The sequence below is a fragment of the Oreochromis niloticus genome, linkage group LG23 (assembly GCF_001858045.2).
Source record: "Oreochromis niloticus isolate F11D_XX linkage group LG23, O_niloticus_UMD_NMBU, whole genome shotgun sequence".
In the NCBI taxonomy this organism is placed as follows: Eukaryota; Metazoa; Chordata; class Actinopteri; order Cichliformes; family Cichlidae; genus Oreochromis; species Oreochromis niloticus.
Genome location: NC_031986.2, coordinates 15,881,600 through 15,905,649, shown reverse-complemented (window position 1 = coordinate 15,905,649; position 24,050 = coordinate 15,881,600). Strand labels below are relative to the sequence as shown.

The 24,050-nt window shown below is 41.3% G+C and overlaps 1 protein-coding gene across 4 annotated transcripts in view; it reads left to right on the top strand.

Moving 5' to 3' along the window:
- Positions 1-24,050, top strand: part of LOC100708472 (FERM, ARHGEF and pleckstrin domain-containing protein 1) — a 71,501-nt gene that overhangs the window by 43,101 nt on the left and 4,350 nt on the right. Inside the window, exons 6-25 of one of the 4 annotated variants that reach the window (XM_013264576.3) lie at positions 207-304; positions 1,865-1,979; positions 4,441-4,588; positions 5,514-5,609; positions 5,702-5,865; positions 5,967-6,035; positions 6,162-6,237; positions 7,781-8,015; positions 14,616-14,824; positions 17,047-17,136; positions 18,882-19,015; positions 20,554-20,635; positions 20,750-20,811; positions 20,900-21,075; positions 21,156-21,286; positions 21,405-21,473; positions 21,561-21,650; positions 22,289-22,371; positions 22,786-22,898; positions 23,826-23,986. In XM_013264576.3, the coding sequence (XP_013120030.1) occupies positions 207-304; positions 1,865-1,979; positions 4,441-4,588; positions 5,514-5,609; positions 5,702-5,865; positions 5,967-6,035; positions 6,162-6,237; positions 7,781-8,015; positions 14,616-14,824; positions 17,047-17,136; positions 18,882-19,015; positions 20,554-20,635; positions 20,750-20,811; positions 20,900-21,075; positions 21,156-21,286; positions 21,405-21,473; positions 21,561-21,650; positions 22,289-22,371; positions 22,786-22,898; positions 23,826-23,986 (2,401 nt within the window). Of the gene's footprint in view, positions 1-206; positions 305-1,864; positions 1,980-4,440; positions 4,589-5,513; positions 5,610-5,698; positions 5,866-5,966; positions 6,036-6,161; positions 6,238-7,780; positions 8,016-14,615; positions 14,825-17,046; positions 17,137-18,881; positions 19,016-20,553; positions 20,636-20,749; positions 20,812-20,899; positions 21,076-21,155; positions 21,287-21,404; positions 21,474-21,560; positions 21,651-22,288; positions 22,372-22,785; positions 22,899-23,825; positions 23,987-24,050 lie in introns of all 4 variants that reach the window. The other 3 variants (XM_013264578.3, XM_013264577.3, XM_005460766.4) reach the window with 3 other exon arrangements.

Genomic DNA, 24,050 nt, shown 5'->3' with positions numbered 1-24,050 from the left:
ACACAGGGTTTCTCTCTAAATGCCATCACTTTAATGGTTATGAGATTGTCTCTAACATTGTAAGCTGCTGTGTTTATGGAGTGTGCATTAACTCCTGTAACCCCTCCCATTCCAACTTCTGTTTTTCATCTTCCTTTCCCTCCATCCCCTTAATCTCTTCTTTTTTTTTTTTTTTTTTTTTTTTTTTTTTTTTGCTTTTCCTCCAGGTATCTGTTTGCTCTACAGATTAAACGCGACCTGGCCTGTGGTCGTCTTATCTGCAACGACACGAGCGCCGCTCTCATGGTCTCCCACATTATTCAGTGTAAGTTTTAACACAAAAGGTATTCAAGAATCTGATGCTTGGAAGGTGCTGAAGCACACAAACGAGTTCCTTTTTGGATGATTTTGACATGCTGTGAATGTCATCAAATCATAACAGCAGTCAGTGACTGGAAAAGAATGAATTAAAATATGCAGATGTTGTTGAGCGGGTTCCTTTTTGCCTTCACAATTAAGGGTAATCATTAATAATCACAGCAGCTGTATTGATTCGTATAACTTTAATTTTTAATTTGCATCCGTGTAGAGGGAAAAAAAAGAAGAAATTAAAATCCACGCTTTGCAAAAAGCATGTATGCAAATTAAACAGGAATAAATTAAACTTGAGCCTGAACATAATTTTATGCCTGAGAGCTGTCGGACCGAATAAGAAGGCAGAAATCTGTAATATAAGAGGAAAAATGATCCTCTATTATTGGATTGCCACACACTGGTTACTTGGGTTATTCATTAATGCTTCAGCAGCAAAGTGGGTGGAAGTGATGGAGCCTTTCAAGGCAGGAAAGAGCACTCTTTTTACTCACAGCTTCCTTTCGTTCATCACATGACAAATGCCAGGCTAAAGGCGATTGTGCCACCCGGTAAATGCCTGTCATGTTGAGGGATGTTGGATTCTTCACCGTCTCTGAAGTTGTCATCTATCCTTTGGTGCCTCCGCGACGACTGCTGATATTTTGGGGCTTTCGCTGTCATCTGTCAGTGGATACGCAATTCAAGACTTGCTGCTCATCATCAGACAGTAGCTGACTGCATTTCACCAGATATGGCCCCTCTTGCTTGCTTAGATCTGATGGGTCAGTTGCCTGCAGACACTGCATATTCATATGCAGATAGCTTTTAACAGTTATTAAATTTTCCTTGTCTGAAAAGATCTTTGGCCTCTGAGAAGGTTCTATTATAATGTAAATGCTTTGCTTATGTAGATGACTGACTGTAAATCAACAGATTCATTACAGATATTCCCTGTGGGGGTCATTTCAGCACCACTTACTGTGGTTTATACCAAGTAAATGACAAAGAACATAAATACAAAAGTGCCCCCTTCAATACTTACAGTAATACTAACGGGAACCACCATAGCATTATAAGCTCAATCACCTCTCATTTATAATTGTAAGCGTTATAGTTGAATGAAGTGTGAGCATGTGGCCGTGTACAGGATGCACTTTACTGTCTGGATTCGTCACAATAATTGTAACTCAGCTCTTTAAATGGAGGATATAGGATCTTGACTCCGTCTTTCAGATGCTGCTAAGGTACAGCGCCGTATACTGAAGGATATTGCTCAGTTGTCATAGCAACTGTCAGTGCTCAGCCTGTATGTGTACCTGCGGGCGGTACAGTATGTGGGGGTTATTACTGCTGGCATAAAACAGATGGGGACGCATGCATCAGCACACTTCATCTATAACAGAGTGGCCGAGGTTGGTGTGTGGATGAGGAAAAGACCTTTTAACTCTTTTTTCCTCAACACTCTGCATCTTTATTTTCAGCTCCTCGTCCTCATTTTAAACAAATATCCATTTTCTTTTCCCTCCACCAGCTGAGATCGGAGACTTCGATGAGACCCAGAGCTGGCAGCACCTCCTTCACAATAAGTATCTGCCCGACCAGGACGCCATTAGAGATGAGATCATAGACTGCCACCGTGAGCATGTGTGAGTTATCTCGTGTGTCCACACATGGATCACGTATTGGATGTGGGTTTCAGTGAATTCAGGGTTTTCTCTATGCTGTGGGAATCCGCATGGGTTTAATCTCCACAGTGTCAAAAAATGGCAACCAATGATAGTTTTCAGCCCCTCCCAGTAACTTGAATGGCATTCAAACCCCAATCCCATGTGGAAGTCGTGTACACACCTGGCTGCTCTACCATGTCTTACTTACTTCATAGCCTCCATGCTCTCTTACTCTATACTTTGTCGACCTGAGATGTGGGGCAGTAACAATAAAAGTGCCCAAGTTAAAAAAGGAGACTAAGAAAAAAAAAGTTATTATCAATAAAACTAAAGCAGGCAGAACACCTGCTGTCACCATCAAAAACAAAGAAATGTGGGCCAAAACAACTAAAGAGTAACTCAAAAAGAAGAGTATGAACCCCAAATATGCTCCTCTACTTCATCTGAAGTACTCTTGCCTGATTGCTGATTGGAGTCAACTGCTAAGAGTAGTATCTAAGTCAGGAGAGAGAGCATGAGGCTCAGACGGGGCCCTGCAAGTTCAGCATGCCCAGGGTATCTTCCTGTAATACGTCTTCACTTATCAGCAATCAGGTTAAGCAGTCACACAGAAGTGGTTATCAGATGGATAAGCAGATAACACAGGGGTTCGCCATTTAAGCCGGTCACATGAAAGTGCATTGGCAGTGTCTGAGAGCAACCAAAGTTAAATACAATATTAAAAAGCAAATTCAACTATATGTGTATAGACTGCACGCTGAGTTGATATAGTGTCCACTACTACAAATACATGGCCTGTCTTAGGATCGGATATTAACACACATGCGACACTAAAATTATTGTAAGTTAAAATAAAATAAAGTTGCATCAGGAAAACACAAACACATCAGACACTATGGAAAAACCTTAGACCCTCCTACTGTCCTTTCACAGCTCTGAGAGATTTTCCAGGAAGTGATGCTGTTTTCCAGAGAATTGATTAGTCAGTAGGCAGTGATGTCATACCTGATGAGCTCTTATCTGGAACATAACCTGTTTCTGAGCCGGTTAATTTTCAGGTTTGCCTTTAGGTCATCTAAAAAACAATCAAGTCTCCTTATGAATCAATCATTTTACTAGAAGATCAAACTACTTGAGTTACAAAATTCTAAAAAATAACAGTTATCATGATCCTTAATATTTCTTCCTCTCTTCACGTTTCCCTTTCCCATCGGATCATGATTGACTTCCAACATAGTTGCATTATCTGAAATTAATATAAAGGCTTTAAAATCTGATCAGCTTTGGTGGATTAAGTGAAAACAGGTCTGTGTATACATGATTCATGGGGGGAGGAAGCCTTTAGTAATCACAAACATAAACTCCACCGGTTTCACAGTATGTTAGCATGAATGTCAAGAGGGTATTAACAATTCAGGTCATTCTAACAGTACCAAAGCAGCACTGTTTACCTGCAAACAGCAAGATTATCCTTGCTTAGAAAACAATACTGAGCTGAGGTACAGATCAGCTTCTAGGTGGCAAGCTCAGAGGTGTCAGGAGAGATATGTTTGTCACATATAAACACACACCAGGCTCGCATAATTCCAGTCTGCAATGCAAAGATATTTATCTGTTTATTCAAATATACACCCCCCCAAACACACACCCATTTCACAATTATACCCAACCCATAAGTCTCCCTCCTGCAGAGAGGTTTATCTTCTAACCACAACAGCCAGCACACACTCACATTCACACACTTCTAAATCTCTCCCCTGCAGAGCTGGCTATCTGCAAACATACCACTTGGCACTCCTACTGTGCCCCTGGGACCACACACACACACACACACACACACACACACACACACACACACACACACACACACACACACATCATGTATTTCATTTCCGTGCCGCTGGCCGCAAATAAATAAATGAGAAATGTTTTCCCTTCTTTTCTGGACATGCAAAACCCTCGCTTAACCACCGATAAGAGCTGAAAAACAAACTTGTTGATCATCAGTCACCGTCACACTGTGCACCCCTCACCCTCCCCTCCTCTCTGCCTTGCCTCCCTTCAATCCTTCTCCCTCCCCTTAGCCGACACAGGAAGGAAATGGCCAATTCAGCCGCTTATACAGGAAACAGGAAGCTATTTTCAGATTTTGTGAGGAACCAAACTTTGTGTGTCTTTTGTGGCTGATTTCTTCCTCCCCGCTGTGCGTGCCGCAGTATATTTTAAGGCTGACCCATGTTTTAAAATTCTCAGTATACCCAGAATAGATGCTTGTTTAGCCCCTGAGATGCACAGTTTAAGCAGTGACTCATTACCTCTTGGTTAGAGGAATTGATTTTCTTACACGCTGACAGCAAGTCTAGAACACTTACTAAGACGAATGACTTAAATGAGCTGCTGATTGATCGCTGATAGTTTGACACATCTCTCTCCTCCACAGCGGGCAGACGCCGGCAGAGTCGGACTATCAGCTGCTTGAAATCGCACGGCGGTTAGAGATGTACGGTGTTCGCTTACACCCGGCGAAGGACCGCGAGGGTACTAAACTCAGCCTGGCTGTGGCAAACAGTGGGGTGCTGGTTTTCCAGGTAAAACCTTTAATAAGTAGGGGCCATAAAAGGTTTTTGGGGGGGGCATTTGGCTAAAAATTGATATTTTCTAGGTGAATGGTAAATGGCCTGTATTTATATAGCGCTTTACTAGTCCCCAAAGCGCTTTACATATCCAGTCATCCACCCATTCACACACTGGTGATGGCAAGCTACATTGTAGCCACAGCCACCCTGGGGCGCACTGACAGAGGCGAGGCTGCCCGACACTGGCGCCACCGGGCCCTCTGACCACCACCAGTAGGCCACGGGTGAAGTGTCTTGCCCAAGGACACAACGGTCGAGACTGTCCAAGCCGGGGCTCAAACCGGCAACCTTCCGATTACAAGGCGAACTCCCAACTCTAGAGCCACAATCGCCCCAACGGACATTCAACAGACATTAACAAGGCTGACAAATTTGGTATGAGGTGTAAATTCTTTAGATATTTCATAGAAGAAAGAAGGAAGCGAGTCTTAGACTATCATAGTATCCTCAACTCAAGGTGGAAGGTTTTCTCCACTCACAACACCGAGATATTTGGCACAGCAATTAACTGATGGTTGCTGCTGCTCGGCTGCAGTTCAGGCAGCGTTTGATTTTTTTTAATGGTGCTCTGACCTGACACTCTCAAACATAACACACAAAACATGCCATAGAACAGTGGATGCACTCTCTTTTGACCAGGCTGACCCCAATTAAGTCCAGTCTGCACTGTTTCACTGCCCTGATTTTTCTGCACATCTTCAAAGAGTGCTGAGATCTTTTAAAATTTAGCTGATATGACAAATCGGTTAATTGGTTCCTGACGTTTTGTGGTAAGCCTCCACCCAACTCATCCGGGAAGGAATGTACCGCCTGGTAGTTTTTGGTTTTTCTTTTTTGCTTGTGCTGTCTTAACTGATTCTGATTTTTCTGTATTCAGGGGAACACAAAAATTAACTCTTTCAACTGGTCCAAGATCCGTAAACTCAGCTTCAAACGTAAAAGGTTCCTAATCAAGCTTAGAGCCGACCCCACTGTAAGTTCATGCAACGTTTCCTTTCTTTTCTTGCCTCGCCTTTTCTCTTTCTGCTTTCTGTGCTTATGTTTGTCGCTGTATCCTCCCAGCAGAATGCCCACCATGACACGCTGGAGTTTGCCATGGCCAGCAGGGACTGCTGTAAGGTTTTCTGGAAGATCTGTGTCGAGTACCATGCCTTCTTCAGACTCTTTGAGGAGCCCAAACCAAAACCCAAGCCCATCCTCTTCACCCGAGGATCCTCATTCCGGTTCAGGTAAGAGGGGGAAAGAAAAAAGAGACTGAAAGTGAACTCCTCTTTTTAAAATATTTTCGTTTCATATCAACTGGTCTTCTCTCCGTGTCCTCTACCTGCAGTGGTCGAACCCAGAAGCAAATCATTGATTATGTTAAAGACTCCGAGCCCAAGAAAGTTCCATTTGAAAGGTGTAGTGTTCCTCCTTTGTTTTACCAAGACTGAGCCAAGCTACTGAAGTTAAATGTAATCAGATTTCTCGGATTGCTGATTAGTCGTATAATCTCATCTGTTTCCCTGCTCTTTTTTTTTTTCAGGAAGCACAGTAAGATGCTGTCCAACAGCAGCATGTCCCCTCAATCTGCCTCCACAAGATCACACGTGCCAAAAGAGGTAATGCAAGCTTGAAACTTTTCTGCCTACCATCTAAAAACCCATTATTAATGACACCCACAACCATTAGCAGGTTAGTGTTTATGCAAATAAGCATGAGCCAAAACAGCACATACAAAACTACACTGCACTGTTATATTGTGCTATTGCATGCACAATATCTCGAGTATGTTTCGCCTGAGATGGGAGGGCAAAATTAGGCAAGTGTAGTTGAGGCAGTTAGTCTGTGTTGCATTACTTGAAAAAGATGTTTGCATTTTTATTGCCATTTCTAGACTTTGACAAAGAAGTGATTGATTAAGTTTTTTTTTTTAAATTTTGGCAGTCCTGGTATTTTTACTTTAGTGTAAGATCAGAAAGTCTTTGGGAAACAAAGCTGAACAATAGACACATGCTTCCTGTGGCTAACATTGCTTTACCTGGTAACAAACCTATTTCCCAGTGTAGCAGCTAGTGGGCTAACTTTAGCTTGCTTGGTCTTGGAGTTGTGGTTGTGTTTGGAGCTGGTTGTTACTGATGAGAAAGTAGCAGTTCGTTATAAAAAGTATAAAATAACTGCTTACCGCTTTAGTTTAACAATAACTAAAGTAACTGAACCTTGTAACTCTTCAGGAACTGTACAATACTGTCACATAATTAAACTGACAAATATTTTATTTTCTGCCTGGGATGTTGTATCTTTGGCCAAGCTTTTTAATCAGCTGCTTAAAGCCCTGCTTTTCCACTACATAACCCCCGCAGTAAAATCCGTGGGCGCTTGGAGTTATTTGTTGACATTACGTTCGCACCTCATGCTGCTAGCATATCCTGCTGTGTTTGCCTCAATGAGCAATATGAGTTTCTTTTCCACTTTCAGCGGGAATAGTTTTCTTGCATATTTTTCAAAGTACTGTGCTTTGTGAGAGGTTGTTGAAGTAGTTCCCTATTTAGGTACTAAATCAGCATTTGGGGGCTGACATTGGCTCTCGCTCTTAGACATGCTCAGGCTTGTCTTGTCTGAATTATCCTTCAGTCTATGCCATAACCTGATGGGCACCTCCTGAGAAATCTAACTACATGTCAGTTTAACTCAACCCACAAGTGTTTTGAATTAATCAGTGAGAGAATAACAGTCATTGCCTCAGTATAAAGAATAATAATCATAGTGTAAATGTATGGACTCAGAAATGTCAACTACCAAAATAGTGTGAGGGAATGTACAGTAGAAAACCAGAGGGAGAAATATGTTTACCTTTACTTGGAACTGCATTAGAAAACACCCAAACACAACCACACGATAATTAACAAGCTTTTTTTTTTTTTCTTTTTTTTTTTAAATCACTCCTCAGCATCTTTGTTTAAATCTGGAGCTGTGATTACAAAGCTCATGTTGTCCCATGTCGTTCCAGGGAGTGAAAATGTGTAACGGAGTGCTTGCTCTAAGGCTGTCCCTGTAATAGAGCCCAAATAAATAAGAGTTTTATCCTATATTATTCCCCCCTTTTAACCTTTCATTCCATCTTCTCCCCATGCTCTGTCTTTTCTCCCTTCTTGTTATTTGCAGAGTGCCACGTCAATCCCGTTAGCAGACCAGCCTGACTCAGACAGATTGAGCCATCTGGCTGTACCTAATGGTTCGGAGGAGCCACAGGCGGTCACGCCGCCCACCAACGGTCTTCACGGCCTGACGGCAGCGCCTGGCTCAGACCCGACTCAGCCCCGACAGAACCACCACGTCGCGGGATCAGTACTGGACCAGCAGCTCCTCAACCCAGGTCCATCCTGCAGGGCAAACAAAGGCAGCAGCTCTTCTATTCCTTACATAGACTGCAGCGACATAGACAGTGAATGTGATGTGACAAAGAACAACAGGGCTACCCGGGGTCACAGCAATGCAAATGACAGCAATGAGGATGAGCCTTGTGCTTATAGTAGGCACTTGGGTAGTCCTGGTCGAAATGGGGGGCAAGCTGGGAGGCTGTTTGGGGCTGTTAATGGGTTCTATCACACCAATCACCAGGGGCTGATGCAGCAGGGTATGGTGGGGAAGCAGCAGCAGCAGCAAAGCATGCAGGGTAACAGGAACACTGTAAATCAGTCTCCTGTGTCTAACAAGTTTAATGTGAGTCACGCGCTAACAGATGAGGACATTTTGACAAATGGGCGTCTCCCGCTCCACAGCACGCTGTTAGATGAGATCTTTCAGGGGCGAGACAAGCGAGGTGCAGTGTTGGGTCGTCCATTAGGAACCGGGACACGCAGTCAGTGCTCCAGCCCGGTGATCAGCAGCTTCCATCACCGCACAAACTCACTCAGTCACTCCGAGATGACAAACGGTCACAGTCAGCCACGTTCAGCTTCGCGGTGGGATGACGGCGGGCATTATTTCAGTAAACGTCCCGGAGTGCTCCCTGGTGAGACTCCCACGGTCCCGCCATCATCCCATCCACAAAACCACTATGGCAGCTACTCCCCGATCGCCTCAAACCGCACTCCGCCAAATCTGGCCAAACCGTACTACAACAACAACAATATGAGGAACCGCTCTGACACGGACCCGTTTATTCTCAGCCAGCTGACATCGACACCCATCAACCACCGCGATCGCTCTGGGCTGCACGCCAAAACTCCTGGCTCTGCCCCACTGGAGCGTAGAATGATGATGACTAACGGCAATAACGGGAACCTCCTGGTTGCGGGTCAGCCACGGTCAAATACGGTGCAGCGGATGTTCGGGCGTCAGGGAAAACCCGGCAGCAGCCCGTCTAATAACAAATACAACAATCTAAACCAGCCGGTCCAAATGATCGACGGGTCTACTAGCAGCGGCACTGACACCAGCGACACAGAGTCAGACACGGGCAGCAGCGCGTACAGCCAGCCCTTAATGTACGGCAACCCGGCCGCAGTCCGCTCCATGATTTCGGTCAATTCAAACGGCACATCCCCACTCTCTCACAGCAAGTTCTCTTTTGGGAGTTTGCAGTTGGAGGAGGGCGGCGACGGTGAGGAGGAAGAGGGAGGGTGTTACCGCTTTAATGAGGAAGACATAGGCGGTCGGGTTTTTAGCTGTTGAGTGAGCATGAGTGGGCAAAAGGAGGACTTTAATTAAAGGACCTCAGTCCTTTAATTAAAAACACGACGTGTTAATTTAGTGTGTTACAGATTTTTAAAGTTGGCTTTTTCTTCTTAGAGACACAACTTTGTCTTCCCGCTACACTGACGAGCACCAAAATAGAAGGAATACACTATGGTTGATTGCGATGCTTCACACCTTTTATAATCAAGCACGCTTTCCGCACAGGGTCTAACGTATTTTCCGGAGCGTAAACATAGGACAAGGTGTGTGTTTTCTAATGGCAAATTGAATCTTTAATAACATCTGTTGTTTCTAAACTCCCTTTTTTAAATTATGTATGCAAATTTCTTAGTAAGCTGCTAGCTGACACTTTTGTAAGCCAGCCAGCTCTTTGTATAAAAAGAAAGGTAAAATAATGAGCATACATTTGGTAAAAACTTCCTCACAACGTGCCATAACTCAGAAATGTCTATATTCACTGTAGTTGAATGTGCAGAAGGAAATGTTTCATAGAAAGTCAGAGGAAAACCTTGACGTTTTCAAAAATTCTTGTTCACTTCACACTTTACTTGTTAGCATTTACCACATTGTTGAGAATTAAGACATACTTTTCTTATTTGTGGGACATTAAGGTGTAGAAGTGTGTGTGAAGAGTTTATTTCTTTTAGGTAGTAAATGTGATACTTGATTGCTCTTTCTAAAAGCTATCAAGCTCAGCAGATTTTCTGCCTTTCTGTGGCATTATACACTCATTTTGTAGTTATAGTGTAGCTTTTTCTCTAAATCAGACTGTCTGGTGCAATAGATGGACTTTGAGGTAATAGCTGGAGTTCATAAATGGATTTGATAGAGCGCTAGGAGGGGAGACTGCTGTACAGTTGGTCTGATCCCCTTTAACTGTACAGTGTATTTGGTGTAGTTAGTAGATTGAATTGTACTTGGAGTGCTACACTTTGGGAAAAGTGTGTTTTCTGTGTGAGTTACTGGGATCTGCCAGAGGAGGAACGTGGCCGACTGCTGATGTTCCTGTCTTTTGAGCACTTTTTTATGCATTCAGTCCATTTGTCTGTCTGTCGCGGGTGATCTGCATGGTATTCTGGATATTTGCGGTCATGACTTTTTGTATTTAGACCAATTCAAGTAGGTTTGCATCAATTTTAGGGAAACCCTAATCTTTTATATCTGTGTTTTCTAGCTGAAGCTCCATTTGTCTCTACATTTCGACACTTATGCTACTTCAGCTGGCTGGTGATGGGTTTTGGGGGATTTTTTTCAGTCTTTATTTCTTTCTATGGTTATGCTTTCTCTTTCTGTCATGGTTTATATGCACACAATCAGCGGTAATCAAACACACCGACCGCCATCCTCGTCCTGCTTTGCTCGGCTTGGCCCCAGGCATGCGCTGCAACCGCAAACAGAGGTAACCCTGTTATCTTTCACTTCTCTGGATGCTGTTTTCTGCTGGTGAAGGCTTCCCATCTCCATCTCTGTCATTGGCTGCTCCACTACAGCACGCTGAATTGGATCAAACTCAAGTGAATTAAAGTGAGGCCTTCTCTTGAGACATGCAGGAAATGTTTAAATGTCTAAATCAGTACAAAAATAGGCCAACCTGTTGAGTATCAGGTGAAATTACTTAAAAGAGTAATTTTAAGGAGCTTTTGCTTAGATGTCATATGTCAGCACTGTCATCCAGATGGATTGAGTAAGCAAAATTGCATTAAATGGTATTATATCAGCGTCTTAGCTTGCTCATTCTCATTCTGGTTTGGTTCTTTTTGCATATTACAGTCTTTTTGCACCTAAATTGTAGCACAACAAACACAAACAGTACTGTTAATGAGCAGTAGATCAGTAGCAGTTTCAGGAAGCTGAACTGTTTTGCTGACTCATGAACTAAATACTGATATCGGGGGTTCAAGTTACAAGGTGGCTTAATTTGGACTGAATGTCGTCAAGATTTTATCAGCTTCCGAGGTTGAATGACCTTTTGTTTCCTGCTGCCTCTACCTGAATCGAATGTTCATGATTCACTCTTTGTAAATGTTTGTTTTTAAGCATGTTCTCGCTTCTTTTTTTGTTGTTGTTATTTCGAGGGGTTGAAAAAAAAAGTCTTTCAGCACTGTTTTCTCACCATTTCACTTTCTGTACTGTAAATGCATGTTAACCAGGTGAAGGATGTTGCTGCTTTCTGTCACTCAACTCTGTTTTTGCTCACTCTGTCACACTGTGTTTCTGTCATGGGGCTCAAACTGGTTCCAGATGTGTGAGGGTGCTAACAACAACCCTATAGCTTTGCAGGTTTTTAGACTCAGATTCTTCTTACTGCAATTTATAGCCCTTTTTTTGTTGTTGTTGTTGTTGCTACTCCTCGCTCATGATTTCTCAACTGCACTGTGTCGTTTTCAAATATTTAGAAACCATTCGTACTCATTGTGGTTTCCTCACCAAGCATGAGGACAAAACAAGGCTGACTCAACTCCAGTGCTCTTTTAACGGGGAATGAGAGGGCGAAGGTAGACAGACACAAGTAAAGTTCAGCTTAAAGCATAATGCAAGTGCAAAAATAAAGATATCTTTGAGAGATATTGGCATTTTATTTTTTAAGGTATGAAAGTCAGAGTATTGTCAGAAGTTATTCACATGCATACACTGGAATACTGGGGTTGAGTCCAACTTGCCTTTAGTCTCGCTGCCTGTCAACAAGTAGCACTTGAAGCCAGTCACTTCCACTGAGGCTTGTTTTTGTAGTTTTAATATAAAGTAGATGCAGTAAAAGACTGATTGATATTTTGTTTATTTATGGAATTAATTGCAGCCAAATTTGGTTAATTTGATTGATTAATTTAAGATGAAAGGTAAACTACCTTGTAGCTTTTTTTGGCGATTATTTATATACATATATGTATACACACTGTGATGATATCAGGTTGCATCACGAAATAGTTTGAAACTTTTGGAAAATATTTGATGTCTTTCTGAAAGCTAAAGATTTCTATATGTTAAAAATATGAAGCTACAGCCAGTGGCAAGTTAGCTTAGCTTAGCAAAAAAACAAAAAACATACCCTGTATCTCTGTTTAAAAGTGACAAAATCCACTTGTTAGCAACTGTAAAGTTTAGAAAATAACTCCTTTTGATCTCATTTATTTAGTAAGTATAAAAGTTAATTGTTAAGACGACAGGTTGCTGTTCTGTAGAGATTTTCTGACTTGTTGCTAATTAAGCTAACTGAGTTCATATTTAAAGACATAAGAGGTTTCAGTCTTCTTATTTAAGTCTGAGCAAGAAAGCAACCATATTTTTCAAAGTGTTTCTTAAATTTAGATTATTAAAATGGTATACAAGGGGTATTACTGTTTCACTTGATCCTTTAATCTTATTCTTTTTACATGATTTCTTTAAAAGGTGTAAACCACTTGTTTGCTGTTCTTTTAAAGTTAAAGTGGAGACCTTGGTGGCAGTTGGGGTTTGCATGTTCTGTATTTATTTGTTCATTTTAATGACTGTAGCATGCTTTGAAATTATAAATACTGAACATGCATCCATTCTAGTCAAAGAGCTGCATAAGCATCTTTACAATTAACACGCTGATTTTGAATGGCCTAAAGCTGCATTGACTCACTGTTTTTTCTGTCTCTGCTGTAACACTTTGTATTCCTCCACACCTGTCCTTTTTTATTTTCATCACTAAGCACCTTCTGAATCTTTTTTTGGTGACTTCTCTGAGCCCTCCCTTTAATCTCTCTTTTTAACACTGTAACTGATTGTGTGCACTAGTGTCAATAAACAAAAAAATGATGACATTTGTCAGAAGAAAAGGGACTCGAGAATTTCTTTAGAGCAAACAGGTGCTGAACTGCCGTGCCCCTCACACACCCACCTATATACCCTCTGCCTGCTCGGCACATGGATCCCACCAGTGTTTTGTGTTGTGGTAGTTAGTCTGTAGCATATCCTGTTTGTCTTGTTCAGTGTTGCACTTGATTCCACTTGTCTCCGTTTATTGTTTTGTAGCTTCTGTTCGTTTTGTGTGGTAGTTTCTTAGTGGTCTTCTGTATGGTGGTAAGTGTTTTTATAGCATCCCCCCCCCCCACAAAAAGACTTGCACTCATTGGTTGCCATGGTTTTATCCATGATCCAGCTTGGTGTATAGAAGTGGACTCTGTGGAAACTTTGCACCTGGGCAAGTATACAGTCACGAGTCACGACTTAGTACCGTGTAGTTACCATGTAGTTAACATCTGTAGTGTTTCTCTAATTAGTGAGAAGTAGACTTATCTTTTTACCCTTTCCATCATTTTCATAAAGAGCTGCCAGAAGCAGATTTGAACTACAAATCAGACCTGTTATACGACAGCTCAATTTAAGGCGTCATCAAAACTGCACATTACATATGTTCTGTGGCATTGAATACCAAGTGATTGACCCTTCTTTTTTTTTTTTATTTAATTTTTTAATTTTTAGTCAAAAGTTAAAGTGGCTAACTTTTACTGCTTCCAGCATCTCATAGTTTAGGTCATCTTTTTTTAAATCATAAATGGTTGTAAATTTAATGGCACTGATCAGTCTTGTACTGTCCTTCTGGTGTTTATTTAGGCAAATTGAGGCAAAAGATAGCTTGCTGATGAACTATTAAATATGCAAAAATGCTCAAAGCCCTCCACTATGCACAACATCATTCTTCCCCTTAATTTACCTATATAATGCCAATATAACCTTTATTAAAGGTTGGCTCCTTACTAACAGTCTGTTTTTCTTCTCTCCATCCCTTCTAGCTATGCTTTAATCATATTCACATTCATATAAGTGAATGCAAATAGAATAGAGTGAGTGGACTGTAGCATTTGGTCATGTTGCATTTAGTCCTAAAGTATGATCTAAATGAGAGGTGCTCATTTAGACCATGCTTTACAACTGATTGTGCAGAATTTTCCACTGTTGAAATTCATTGCCAATCATCTTGTTTATGTTTAATTGAGTTATTTGGAGACAATATTCAGAGACAATATTATTGAACAATTCTTCTTCTTGTTAAATATGTTTTTAGGTGCACAGTGCACTGAACCTGGAAACCTTTTGATTCACTGCTGTGTCTGGCAGAATAAATAATTTTTTTCATGATTAAATGTTCTATTAAATGATAAGAAATACAAATACAAGTTGGCAGTGCATTTCATTGTAGAAGCTGAATTTCTCTTTGTATCAAATTTAACACTGTCCCTTATCTTCTCTTGCCATCTTCTCTTACTCTTTGTTCTATTCCTAACCCCCGCTTCTCCCCCCCTTTCCATATTCTTCTTTTATTCTCGCCCCTCAGGAAGTCCAGGTTCAGAGAACTCTCCGCTGGGAGGTCCTCACGTAGCAGTTAATGGGAACGGCTCTGTGAATGGGCAGAGAATGGGAAGCACTGGGGTCCTGGGTGCTGAACAGAGTCCTGAAGTCCAGCCGTTATCCCCACTTACTAGCCCGCTCCTTACCGAAGCGGGATATGTTCGCAATGATGAGGAAGACGAGGCGAGGAGGAAGGTGGGCATGCAGAGAGTGAGAAGGGGGATGGGGAAATTTCTTGGAATCACTGAATTGGCCCCCAGAAGGACTTCAAAGGAATTTAGTCTGGACTAAGAAGTTGTGAACACCCAAGTCTTTCTTTCAGTTCTTGGAAAAAAACAATGCTGTGACTTACACAAATGTGCAGAAGCCTTTAGCCACACCTCTTTTCTTTATATTTTGATTCAAGCAGCCAGAGATTCTTGTAATTTTTGTAAGTGTGCTTGAGCAATAGTTTTCCAGGGTTTCTGAAGTCCTTTCAAAAGTCTTGTCTACTTTTTCACTCATTTCAATCCAGTTCTTTCACCTGACCATTTTCACAGGAATGATTTGTTTGTTAAACCACATAACACTGACCTATGAATCACTGAAGCATTAATATGGTCAAGTCAAGTTATGAACCTGTGTTGTGTTTACACAAAATAGATAGCAAAAGAGCCACAAAGTAACAAAGAACCAGTTTTTTTTGGTACAGCCTGTCACAAAAACACATAACTTGTTCTTATTTCTTGCATATACACATGGAGATATGAGGAAACTGGACAAGTAGTGGACAAAATAGGAAGTGGCATACCTGAAAAAAACAAAACAAGACAAACCCCTCCTATGTTGCAGATGAACTATATCTGAAAGTCTTGTCCTTAAGAAACAGGAAAACTAAAGCAAAGACCTGACTCAGGACCTGAGAGATGCATCTGGACCCTAAGGTTGATTCATCGACTGTTCACTGAAACCTCATCAGAAATGGTCTCAGTGAAAGACTAGCTGTCAAGAAGCCAATCTTAAGGAAAGAAAGGGTTGGGGGGGTAGGGGTGCTGAGGTATTCCACATTACAGAAGAACTGGAGTGAAAATCAGTGACATCAGGTCCGATGGAGTGACAAATCCAGATGTGAAAGTTTTCATTCAATAATTGTCGGTATGTATGGAGGAGGTCATTAGAGATACAACAGTGAGTGTCCACAGCAGGGATCTCAAACTTAAATGAGCTGTGGGCCACTGCTAGCACTGTCATCTCATTGGAGGGCCACTTCAGTGTTCAAGCAATACAAACCCCCCCCAAACAAACAAGAAAACACCCACTAATATTTCCAAAAATGTAGTGTTTAGTTTGGGGTTGTTTTACATTTCAAATATTGTATAACAATACAAAACTGCAAACGTGAACGCAAATTTTTTTTTTCTCACTCTTAACTAACAGAAGTCTTTCATTGAACTACCAAATAAACAAATTGGTCCTCTCTTTCTGACCAGACATGTGGCAGCACTTCTGCTATGCTTTTGTTCGTATTTAAAAAAAAAAAAAAAAAAAATGCAGACATAAGTGTACACATTAGTTTTTGACTGCTAGTGAAAAATGTTTTCTTTAAAAATAACTCCCTCACTGAACTAATACAGCCAATCCCTCAACCTGTTTGTACTTCCTGCTCATATTTCCTTCATATTAAATCTTTCCTCATATTAAAACTTTTTTTTGCTTTTGAAAGAACTTATTTTAACATTGCACTCAACAACAAACAAATCCTCCCTAACAAAAAGTAATTTCAAGGGCCAAATTGCATTATATTTCCTCATGTCACTATACAGGCCGCAAGTAGGGGTGACGTGGGTGGCAAGTGGCCCCCGGGGCCTGAATCTCTAAACATGGTGGAAGGTCTGTCATGGTTTGATGCTGCATTTCAGTCAGTGGTGTTGGAGATCTTGTCTAAACTGATGAATTATGAAAACAGAAAAGTACCATCAGGCTTTAATCCACCAACAGATTAATTTGTCATCATGACAATGATCCCAATGACAACATCAATGCAGTTAAAGCACAGTTTGTTAGAAAAAGAAACAATGGACACTATCAGTCATGGATTGGCCTCCAGTCCAAATTTACACAAACTCTGTTTTTAACCTCTATATTTTATTTCCACATATTTCAATTAATCAATGCAGCTATTTCCAATTTTTCGAGCAAAATGCAAAGAAATAAGGTTGGCTGAAGACTTTACTGACGTTACTGTAATTTGGTGAAACAAAGAAATTATTAATTGGGGGAATTAATCCAAATTAATAACAAGAACTGAACCGCTGGTCTTTCGCAACATAAAATGTGTAGACTGCTTTCTGTAGAAGATGAGATAAACATATATATATATAAACAGATTGATGGATTTGATTTGATTGATTGATTTGCTTCTTTTTGTTTCTGTCTAGAAGTTTCCCACAGACAAGGCTTACTTTATAGCCAAGGAACTATTGACCACAGAGCGGACCTACCTCAAAGACCTGCAGGTTATCACAGAGGTAAAGATAGTGGTGCCTCTTTGTCTCCGTGTATTGTCCAGTCTCTTGTGTCCAATCTGTTATCTCTTCCCTTCACACTGTAAGGCCATTACCATCTGGATTAGACTGAAAGTGGCAGGACCAAGAGCCAGTGTGGTCGAGTCTAATCTTTATCCTAAAGCATACCGTGAGTCAAGGTTGGTTTCTTTAGAGCCTTAGTACCGGAATAATGACTCAAAACTGGTGGTTTAAAAGCCTAATTTTGGGACAGTGTACCAAAATTAATCTTTTTAAAAGCTCATGTGCTGGAACAGTGAGTCAGGGTTGGTTTGCACCGCACAACGTGCTGAATTTGAGATGCAAGCGTTGGTGTTTTTTACAGTTACATATTAGAAAAAGAGGCCCAAAAGGGAAAGTAAAGGCTCAAGTCTGAACCAAACTCACAAATCTCCCAGTGTTTGTTCTCAGTAATGCAACATTAATATTACATTAGTTCCAGCACACAGTTCCAGTCTTACTTCTCTTTTTTTATTCCCATCCCAGAAGAAGGCTTTTATGTGCCTTTAGTTTGGCCTCCAGCCGAAGGCTGAGGTTCAGCATCTGTGGTTTATGAGCACTTTTCTCTTGCAGGACAGGGATGAAAATGCATTCAGTGCAGTGCATGTGCTACAACTCTCTTCCTTTTAAGTGAGCAGACTTGTATCTTTTTGCTGTTACACAGCTCGGACAGACTAATTAGCTTCGGGCTCTTTTGGTTTACAAGTAAAACCGCTGAAGTCAACACAGAAAAAAACCCCACTCTGCATTTATAAAAACAGCGTCTGGGATGAAAGTGCAGCTTAATGTGGGTCAGACTCAGTCTTTGCTTTTATATGACTCACTTTTACTGTCTGTCGCAACTGCTTTAAAAAAAAAAAAAGGAAATGTGATAGGCGGGGGTAGAATGAGTAAAGACCACCAATGCAGAAACACAGGTTCAGCACCTGCTTGCTAAAGACCTGTCTCCTTAATACTGAGACACTGACGGTGACCTCTGACCTCACTGTGGAGTGGAAAACGCCTTGTTCCTACTTTTTCCTTTCTCAGCTGTTTTTCTTCACATTAGTAGTTTCCACCCTCTTTGATGTGGAAAGAAGGCGTGTGCGGGTGCTTTTTTAAAACCTCTTAAACATTTTCCTTGGCTGGTACAGCTCACGCCTGGGATCCCACACCCACCCATTCTCCTTTTCTTTTCTTTTCTTTTCTTTCCTTTTTTATCTCGTGTCACTCATGCTCTCTCCGGGCCAGTCCGTCTGTGAAACTGCTGGACTGCCTCCTGCCTGCTCGAGCTCTCAGATCCTGTGTGATTTACTACGGCGGGGAGTATAACACCTCTGTGTCAGGGGTCGTGGTGCGCTCACATGGGGCCACAAGGCTCTGAGCACATTTGTGTGTGTCTGATGGATTTCTGTTGTCATGTCCAATCCCTCATCCTGGATCCTACCAGTAATGTGTGGGACCTCATACTGGATGTGTCCCTTCCAATCTCTGCCAGTAATCTGGGGGAGTTGTGGATGAGTAGGAGTTACATTCTCATTATTTTTATTCCTTCTGAATGTTTTGTTCACTTGTGAGGAGCAGAAAAGGCAATCATTATGTGCTGAAGTATCTGATATGGAAATACAATTTAAAAAAAAATGTGTATATATATATATATAATAAAAGATAAAATGTGATCTGCGTTTTTTTCTTTTTCCACATGTCCACATTGTTTGTCAATTTTCTAGTCCTTCCAGAGCGCCGTGGGGAAAGACGAGGCTTTCCCAGACTCGGTTAGGAGCCTGATCTCTGCCAACTACGATCCGGTGTACAAGTTTCATCAGGGATTCCTCAAAGAGACAGAGCAGCGGTTGGCGCAGTGGTCAGTGTCCATCTGTTTCCATTCAGAAAAGTGTTTTGTTTTTTTTGTTTTTGTTTTTCTGAAATTCACAGATGAGATTTAAAATAATTTATTTTTACTGTACGTTTATTATGTTTAAACAAAAAAAAAGGGCTTGAATTAAAGTTGTATTTGTTATTTTCATTTTCAGCTCTATAATTTTATTCAGCCTACTCTGGCAAAGTATCTTTGCATGATCCACGGTTCAAAATAATCTGTATTTATCTTAACCTGGGGCTGGCTCTGACTGAAAGAAGGTGTTTTAATTCCTCTACCCCTACTTTCATATGATTGGCTGCCCCTCTTAGACAGAACAGAGGAGGTGGGTGGGGCTTCTGTGCTAACAGACAGCGCATCCACACTGGAACTGATTCGCAGTGATGTGGTGACCACAGAAAGCGAATGAGTTTCTATTATTTCAAATGACTACATGTTTAATAACTGCTGGTGACGGGAAGCAGGCGAGACCCGAAACTAACGTTCTCAACTTCTACGTGAGTGACTGAAGCCACTACCAATCAGAGTGAAGAAGACTATTAAATGACATATGAATCTTATCGTGAAGGCAACCAGAGCCTGCAATGTCATCAAGTAACTGGCCTTCAGCTTCAAAATGATGCAAAACAAGCGAACCATCTCCGGTGTGAACACAGCTTCAGTCTTGGCTCTGTATGACATCATCTACATCCAAGAGTAGAAAAAGCTGTCTCAAACAGAGCATTGGGCTCATAGGGTTTAGTAATCCTTATTTAAAAGTCTTAAATATTTAATATGAGTATTCATCCATCACAACAGTATGTATACAACATTATATAAGGTAAAGAATAATAGGCCCCATTTTTAACAGAGGAAAAAGGATGAAAATAGAAAAATGTTACAAACTAAAACGGTCACAAATTACATCCTTCCTATTTCTATGTTTAATTCAAATGTATAGAACATTTTCCACAGTGCAATTAAGCAGGATTAGTGCATGTAATCAAAACAAGTCCAACAAAACTGGGAAGCATTTTAACACCAGATTAGTCTTGGTGCTGATTTAGGATCAGGAAAAAACGAATCCCTTCTACTGTAGTTCTTCTCTGTGTGCTGCTTTGTTTCCAAGCAGTTCTAGTCATGTTTCATAGTCATATTCAGCCTAGATTTTTTAGTAACACAAGGAATTAATTGAACTGATTACATTTTCATTTTCCTTAATCTGAGATGGCTAAATGGCTTTGTTGGTAATTTTTTCCCTCACTTGACATAATGTGGCATGAAAAAGTCTAATGTGCTCGTGCAAATACCTGAAATTCCTCACTTTGCCTGCAGTTGGAATCTGCTTTGTGTTATCTCTGTAATGACAGGCAGGAAGACACACACACACACACACTCACACACACTTACACACACTGGTGAGATGAATGGGTCTGTGGGAGTTGAATGAAGACTTTTCCAGTCTTGTGTAAGATGTTTTGAGCTGACACCTACTGGTGAATCTGTGCTCCTGCACATTAACACACGTCTTAATCTCTCTTCAGGGAGGGCCGATCTAACGCCCACATTAAAGGAGACTATCAGCGAATTGGTGACGTTTTACTCAAGAACATTCAGGGTCTCAGGGTAAATCTCCATACTTGACTCTAGACCATTTATTTCATAAAATAAGGTGCATTTTAATATTTATCTTTTAATTTCTGTCTCTTATCTTGGTTTCATCTCTTTCCGCATCTGCAGCAGTTGACGATTCATCTCCAGAAACATTCAGAGTGCCTGGTGGAACTGGAGCGGGCCTGTCGGTGGGTGGCAAAACAGTGAGCATGCAGACAAGTTGTTCAAATCATAACAGGATGTCCTAAAGAGAAACTTCATCCCTGTGACTATCAGGTCCAGCCGGAAGGTGGAGACTTTATGTCGAGACTTCGAGCAGCAACGGGTTTGCTACCTGCCCCTCAACATCTTCCTCCTCAGGCCTCTTCACCGCCTGCTGCACTACAAACTTATCCTGGAGAGGCTCTGCAAGCACTACCCGCCCACACATGATGACTTCAGGGACTGTAGAGGTACACTGTCCCCACACCTACCCTTTCCGCCCATCTGTGTATTTTCTTTCTATATATGAAAATAAATCTGTCTCCTCCAGCTGCCCTGGCGGACATCTCGGAGATGGTGCTGCAGCTTCAGGGAATCATGATGAAGATGGAGAACTTCCAGAAGCTTATAGAACTGAAGAAGGACCTGACCGGCGTCGAAGACCTCATGAGCCCCGGAAGGGTGCGACTCTTTAATAATTCAGCTGGTCTAGATTCATCCTGGACATTTGTAGAGTTTTTACTTCCTCGCTCTGCTGTCCTGTCGTCACATTGTCGGTGTGATTCTGCTTCACTTACAGGAGTTCATCAGGCTCGGTTGCCTCAGCAAACTCTCTGGAAAGGGCCTTCAGCAGAGGATGTTCTTCCTGGTGAGACTTTATGCTGGTTTATACTAAAAAAAACAAAGCATTTATAAAACCTCTAAACAAAGCTCTTCACTCTTTTTTTCTTTCCAGTTTAGTGATTGTTTGGTGTACACCAGTCGAGGCATGACCCCATCCAACCAGTTTAAGGTTCATGGCCAGCTGCCTCTCTATGGCATGACGGTACATAATCAAAACACACACACAAAGCAGTTTCTTTTCCTTACAAAAGGTTTTTCAGATTGTTTTGTTTTACATCTGGCTCAAAATGGTTACATTTTAGGGTTACAATTTGTTCATATCTTTAAAAAGATACATGTTATTTGAGCAAAAGCACTTTCTTGAGCCTTCTGCTTAAGAAATAATTATTGTCACTGAATTATATAATTTTATAAATGAGTAACTACAGAAGTGCTCCCTACAGTCAAGTATAATTAGTAGAGTGTGTGTTGTTTTTGAGGTCAAAAAGATAAATGAATATCATATTATAAATACAAGCCATTCATCCCTTTTCTTTCTATATGAAATATTTTAGTTGGTGCTTTTTTATTTATTCACTTTTACTCTGTCACATTAAATGTGCTTAAACATAATTTTGCATCCACTGAATTTTTCTACAGAGAATACATCATTATTATTGTGTGACTGATTACATCTGCTAAGTGACTGAGGAACTAATATTTCATAGAAACCTTTGAAAATGCCAAAGTACTAAAGCAGTAGTTAGGTAAACAGAAAAATTACAGAGTTAAGCAAGTTTTATTCACAAAAGAAGCAAACGTGTTTATTAATAAGCTGATGACATTATGTTATTCCCACAGATCAGAGAAAGCGAGGAGGAGTGGGGAGTCCCTCATTCGTTCACTTTGTTCGGGCAGCGGCAGTCTGTGGTGGTGGCAGCCAGGTATTCATTAACACACATGCAAAGATGCTTGTAGATATCTGAAAATAAAGCAAAGAAACTGCAGACAGGAATAAAAGGGGAAAAAAATACAAACCGTGCATTGTGAATGAAAGAGGAAAAACAGCTGGTCTGTATTAAATTAATAGAGGGCAGCCTCGTTAAAGTTTGCTTATCCTCAAATTAAACTGGACTGCGTGACCTAGTTTCCAGTCACTTACTCAGTCACTGATTAAAAAGTTTTATCTGGCTGTAAAGTGGCAGTATCATGTGAAGCAGACTTAATGATATGCATTTCCCTTTATGAAGGCTTCTCATTTTCTGCCTTTTTTTTCTAATCCAGTCTGCTCAGCTGCTGAAGTTAGAGAGGCCCTTTCACTTGTTTATTTTAACATGTCTACTTCCTGCTGTGTCCAGCTGTGCGTCAGAGATGGAGCGCTGGGTGGAGGACATCAGGATGGCCATCGACCTGGCAGAGCAGAGTAGCGGCTTAAACAATGACCTGCTCTCTACCAGCCTCTCTGACAACAGTAAGTCATCTACTGTTGGTTTAACGCTAACCATTAAATTGATTCTTCTCCCTGCCCAAACACCACATCATCATCACATCTGTCAGGACTGTGGGTACCAGAAAATCAATAAGATCAATCATTAACCACATGTCTACACTTCTTTATGAGGCCTTTTTCTAATGGAAATACATCAACCCTCACCTGTTAGACACTACAGCGCAGTCCTCCTCCACAGCTTTCAGCACCCCATAAATATACTCAGGTCCAGGTGGTCACTTCATCATATTTTTAATGTTACCTGATATATGTAGGTGCAGACCCGAGCTATCCCTGTCTTTTCTCATCCTGTCGTAGTCGTCAAGCTATTCAATAAGGCCTCCTCCCGTTGACCTTTTTGGTTTGACACCCTGCATTGTTTGTCATTGGAGTCCACCTGCCATGCTCATTTTTAACTCGAGCAGTTAAAGAGTATTGCCTTACAAGTGACAACAAAAGAGGGCTTCTTTCTTTTTCTCTTTTCCTTTTTTTTAAAAAACGAAACTTTATTGAAATTGCTTTGATCCTGAAAGATTCCCACAATAAAAGGGCTTTGTTCTCATTTTTTTGAGTCCACCACCAAAGCCCATAGACATGCATGTTAGGTTAAAAGGTTATTCTAATCTATCCATAGATAAGAACGAGAGTGTGAATGATTGTCTGGCTCTGTGTCTTAGCTGGGATACGCTCCGACCCCTCTGTGACCCTGACTTGTACACAAATTAGTATATTTGTGGTAAAGTCCAATCCGGGCGTGGTTTCTCTAACAGATGTTTTCACTTTGTAAACATAATTTGATGGCTTATAATTGCATGGAGCATGAATGAATGAAGAACTCATAATGCATCTGTTCAGACTGAAGTTCTCTCCCGCTAACCGGCCTCGTTTTCACCTGCCTGTTTTTTGCAGAGCTCTCAGAGGACGGAGGAGGCGAGCAGGAGTCTGAGGACGAGCTCGGCGGCTCGCGCTCATCCCTGGAGCGCCAGGGTCATCGCGGTAACACCACCGTGCATGTCTGCTGGCATCGCAACACCAGCGTCTCCATGGTGGACTTTAGCATAGCTGTGGAGGTACCACTAATGCCCGTCTTCTCCTGCCACATTCCCTGTTTTTCCTTCCCACCTCTGTCTTTGG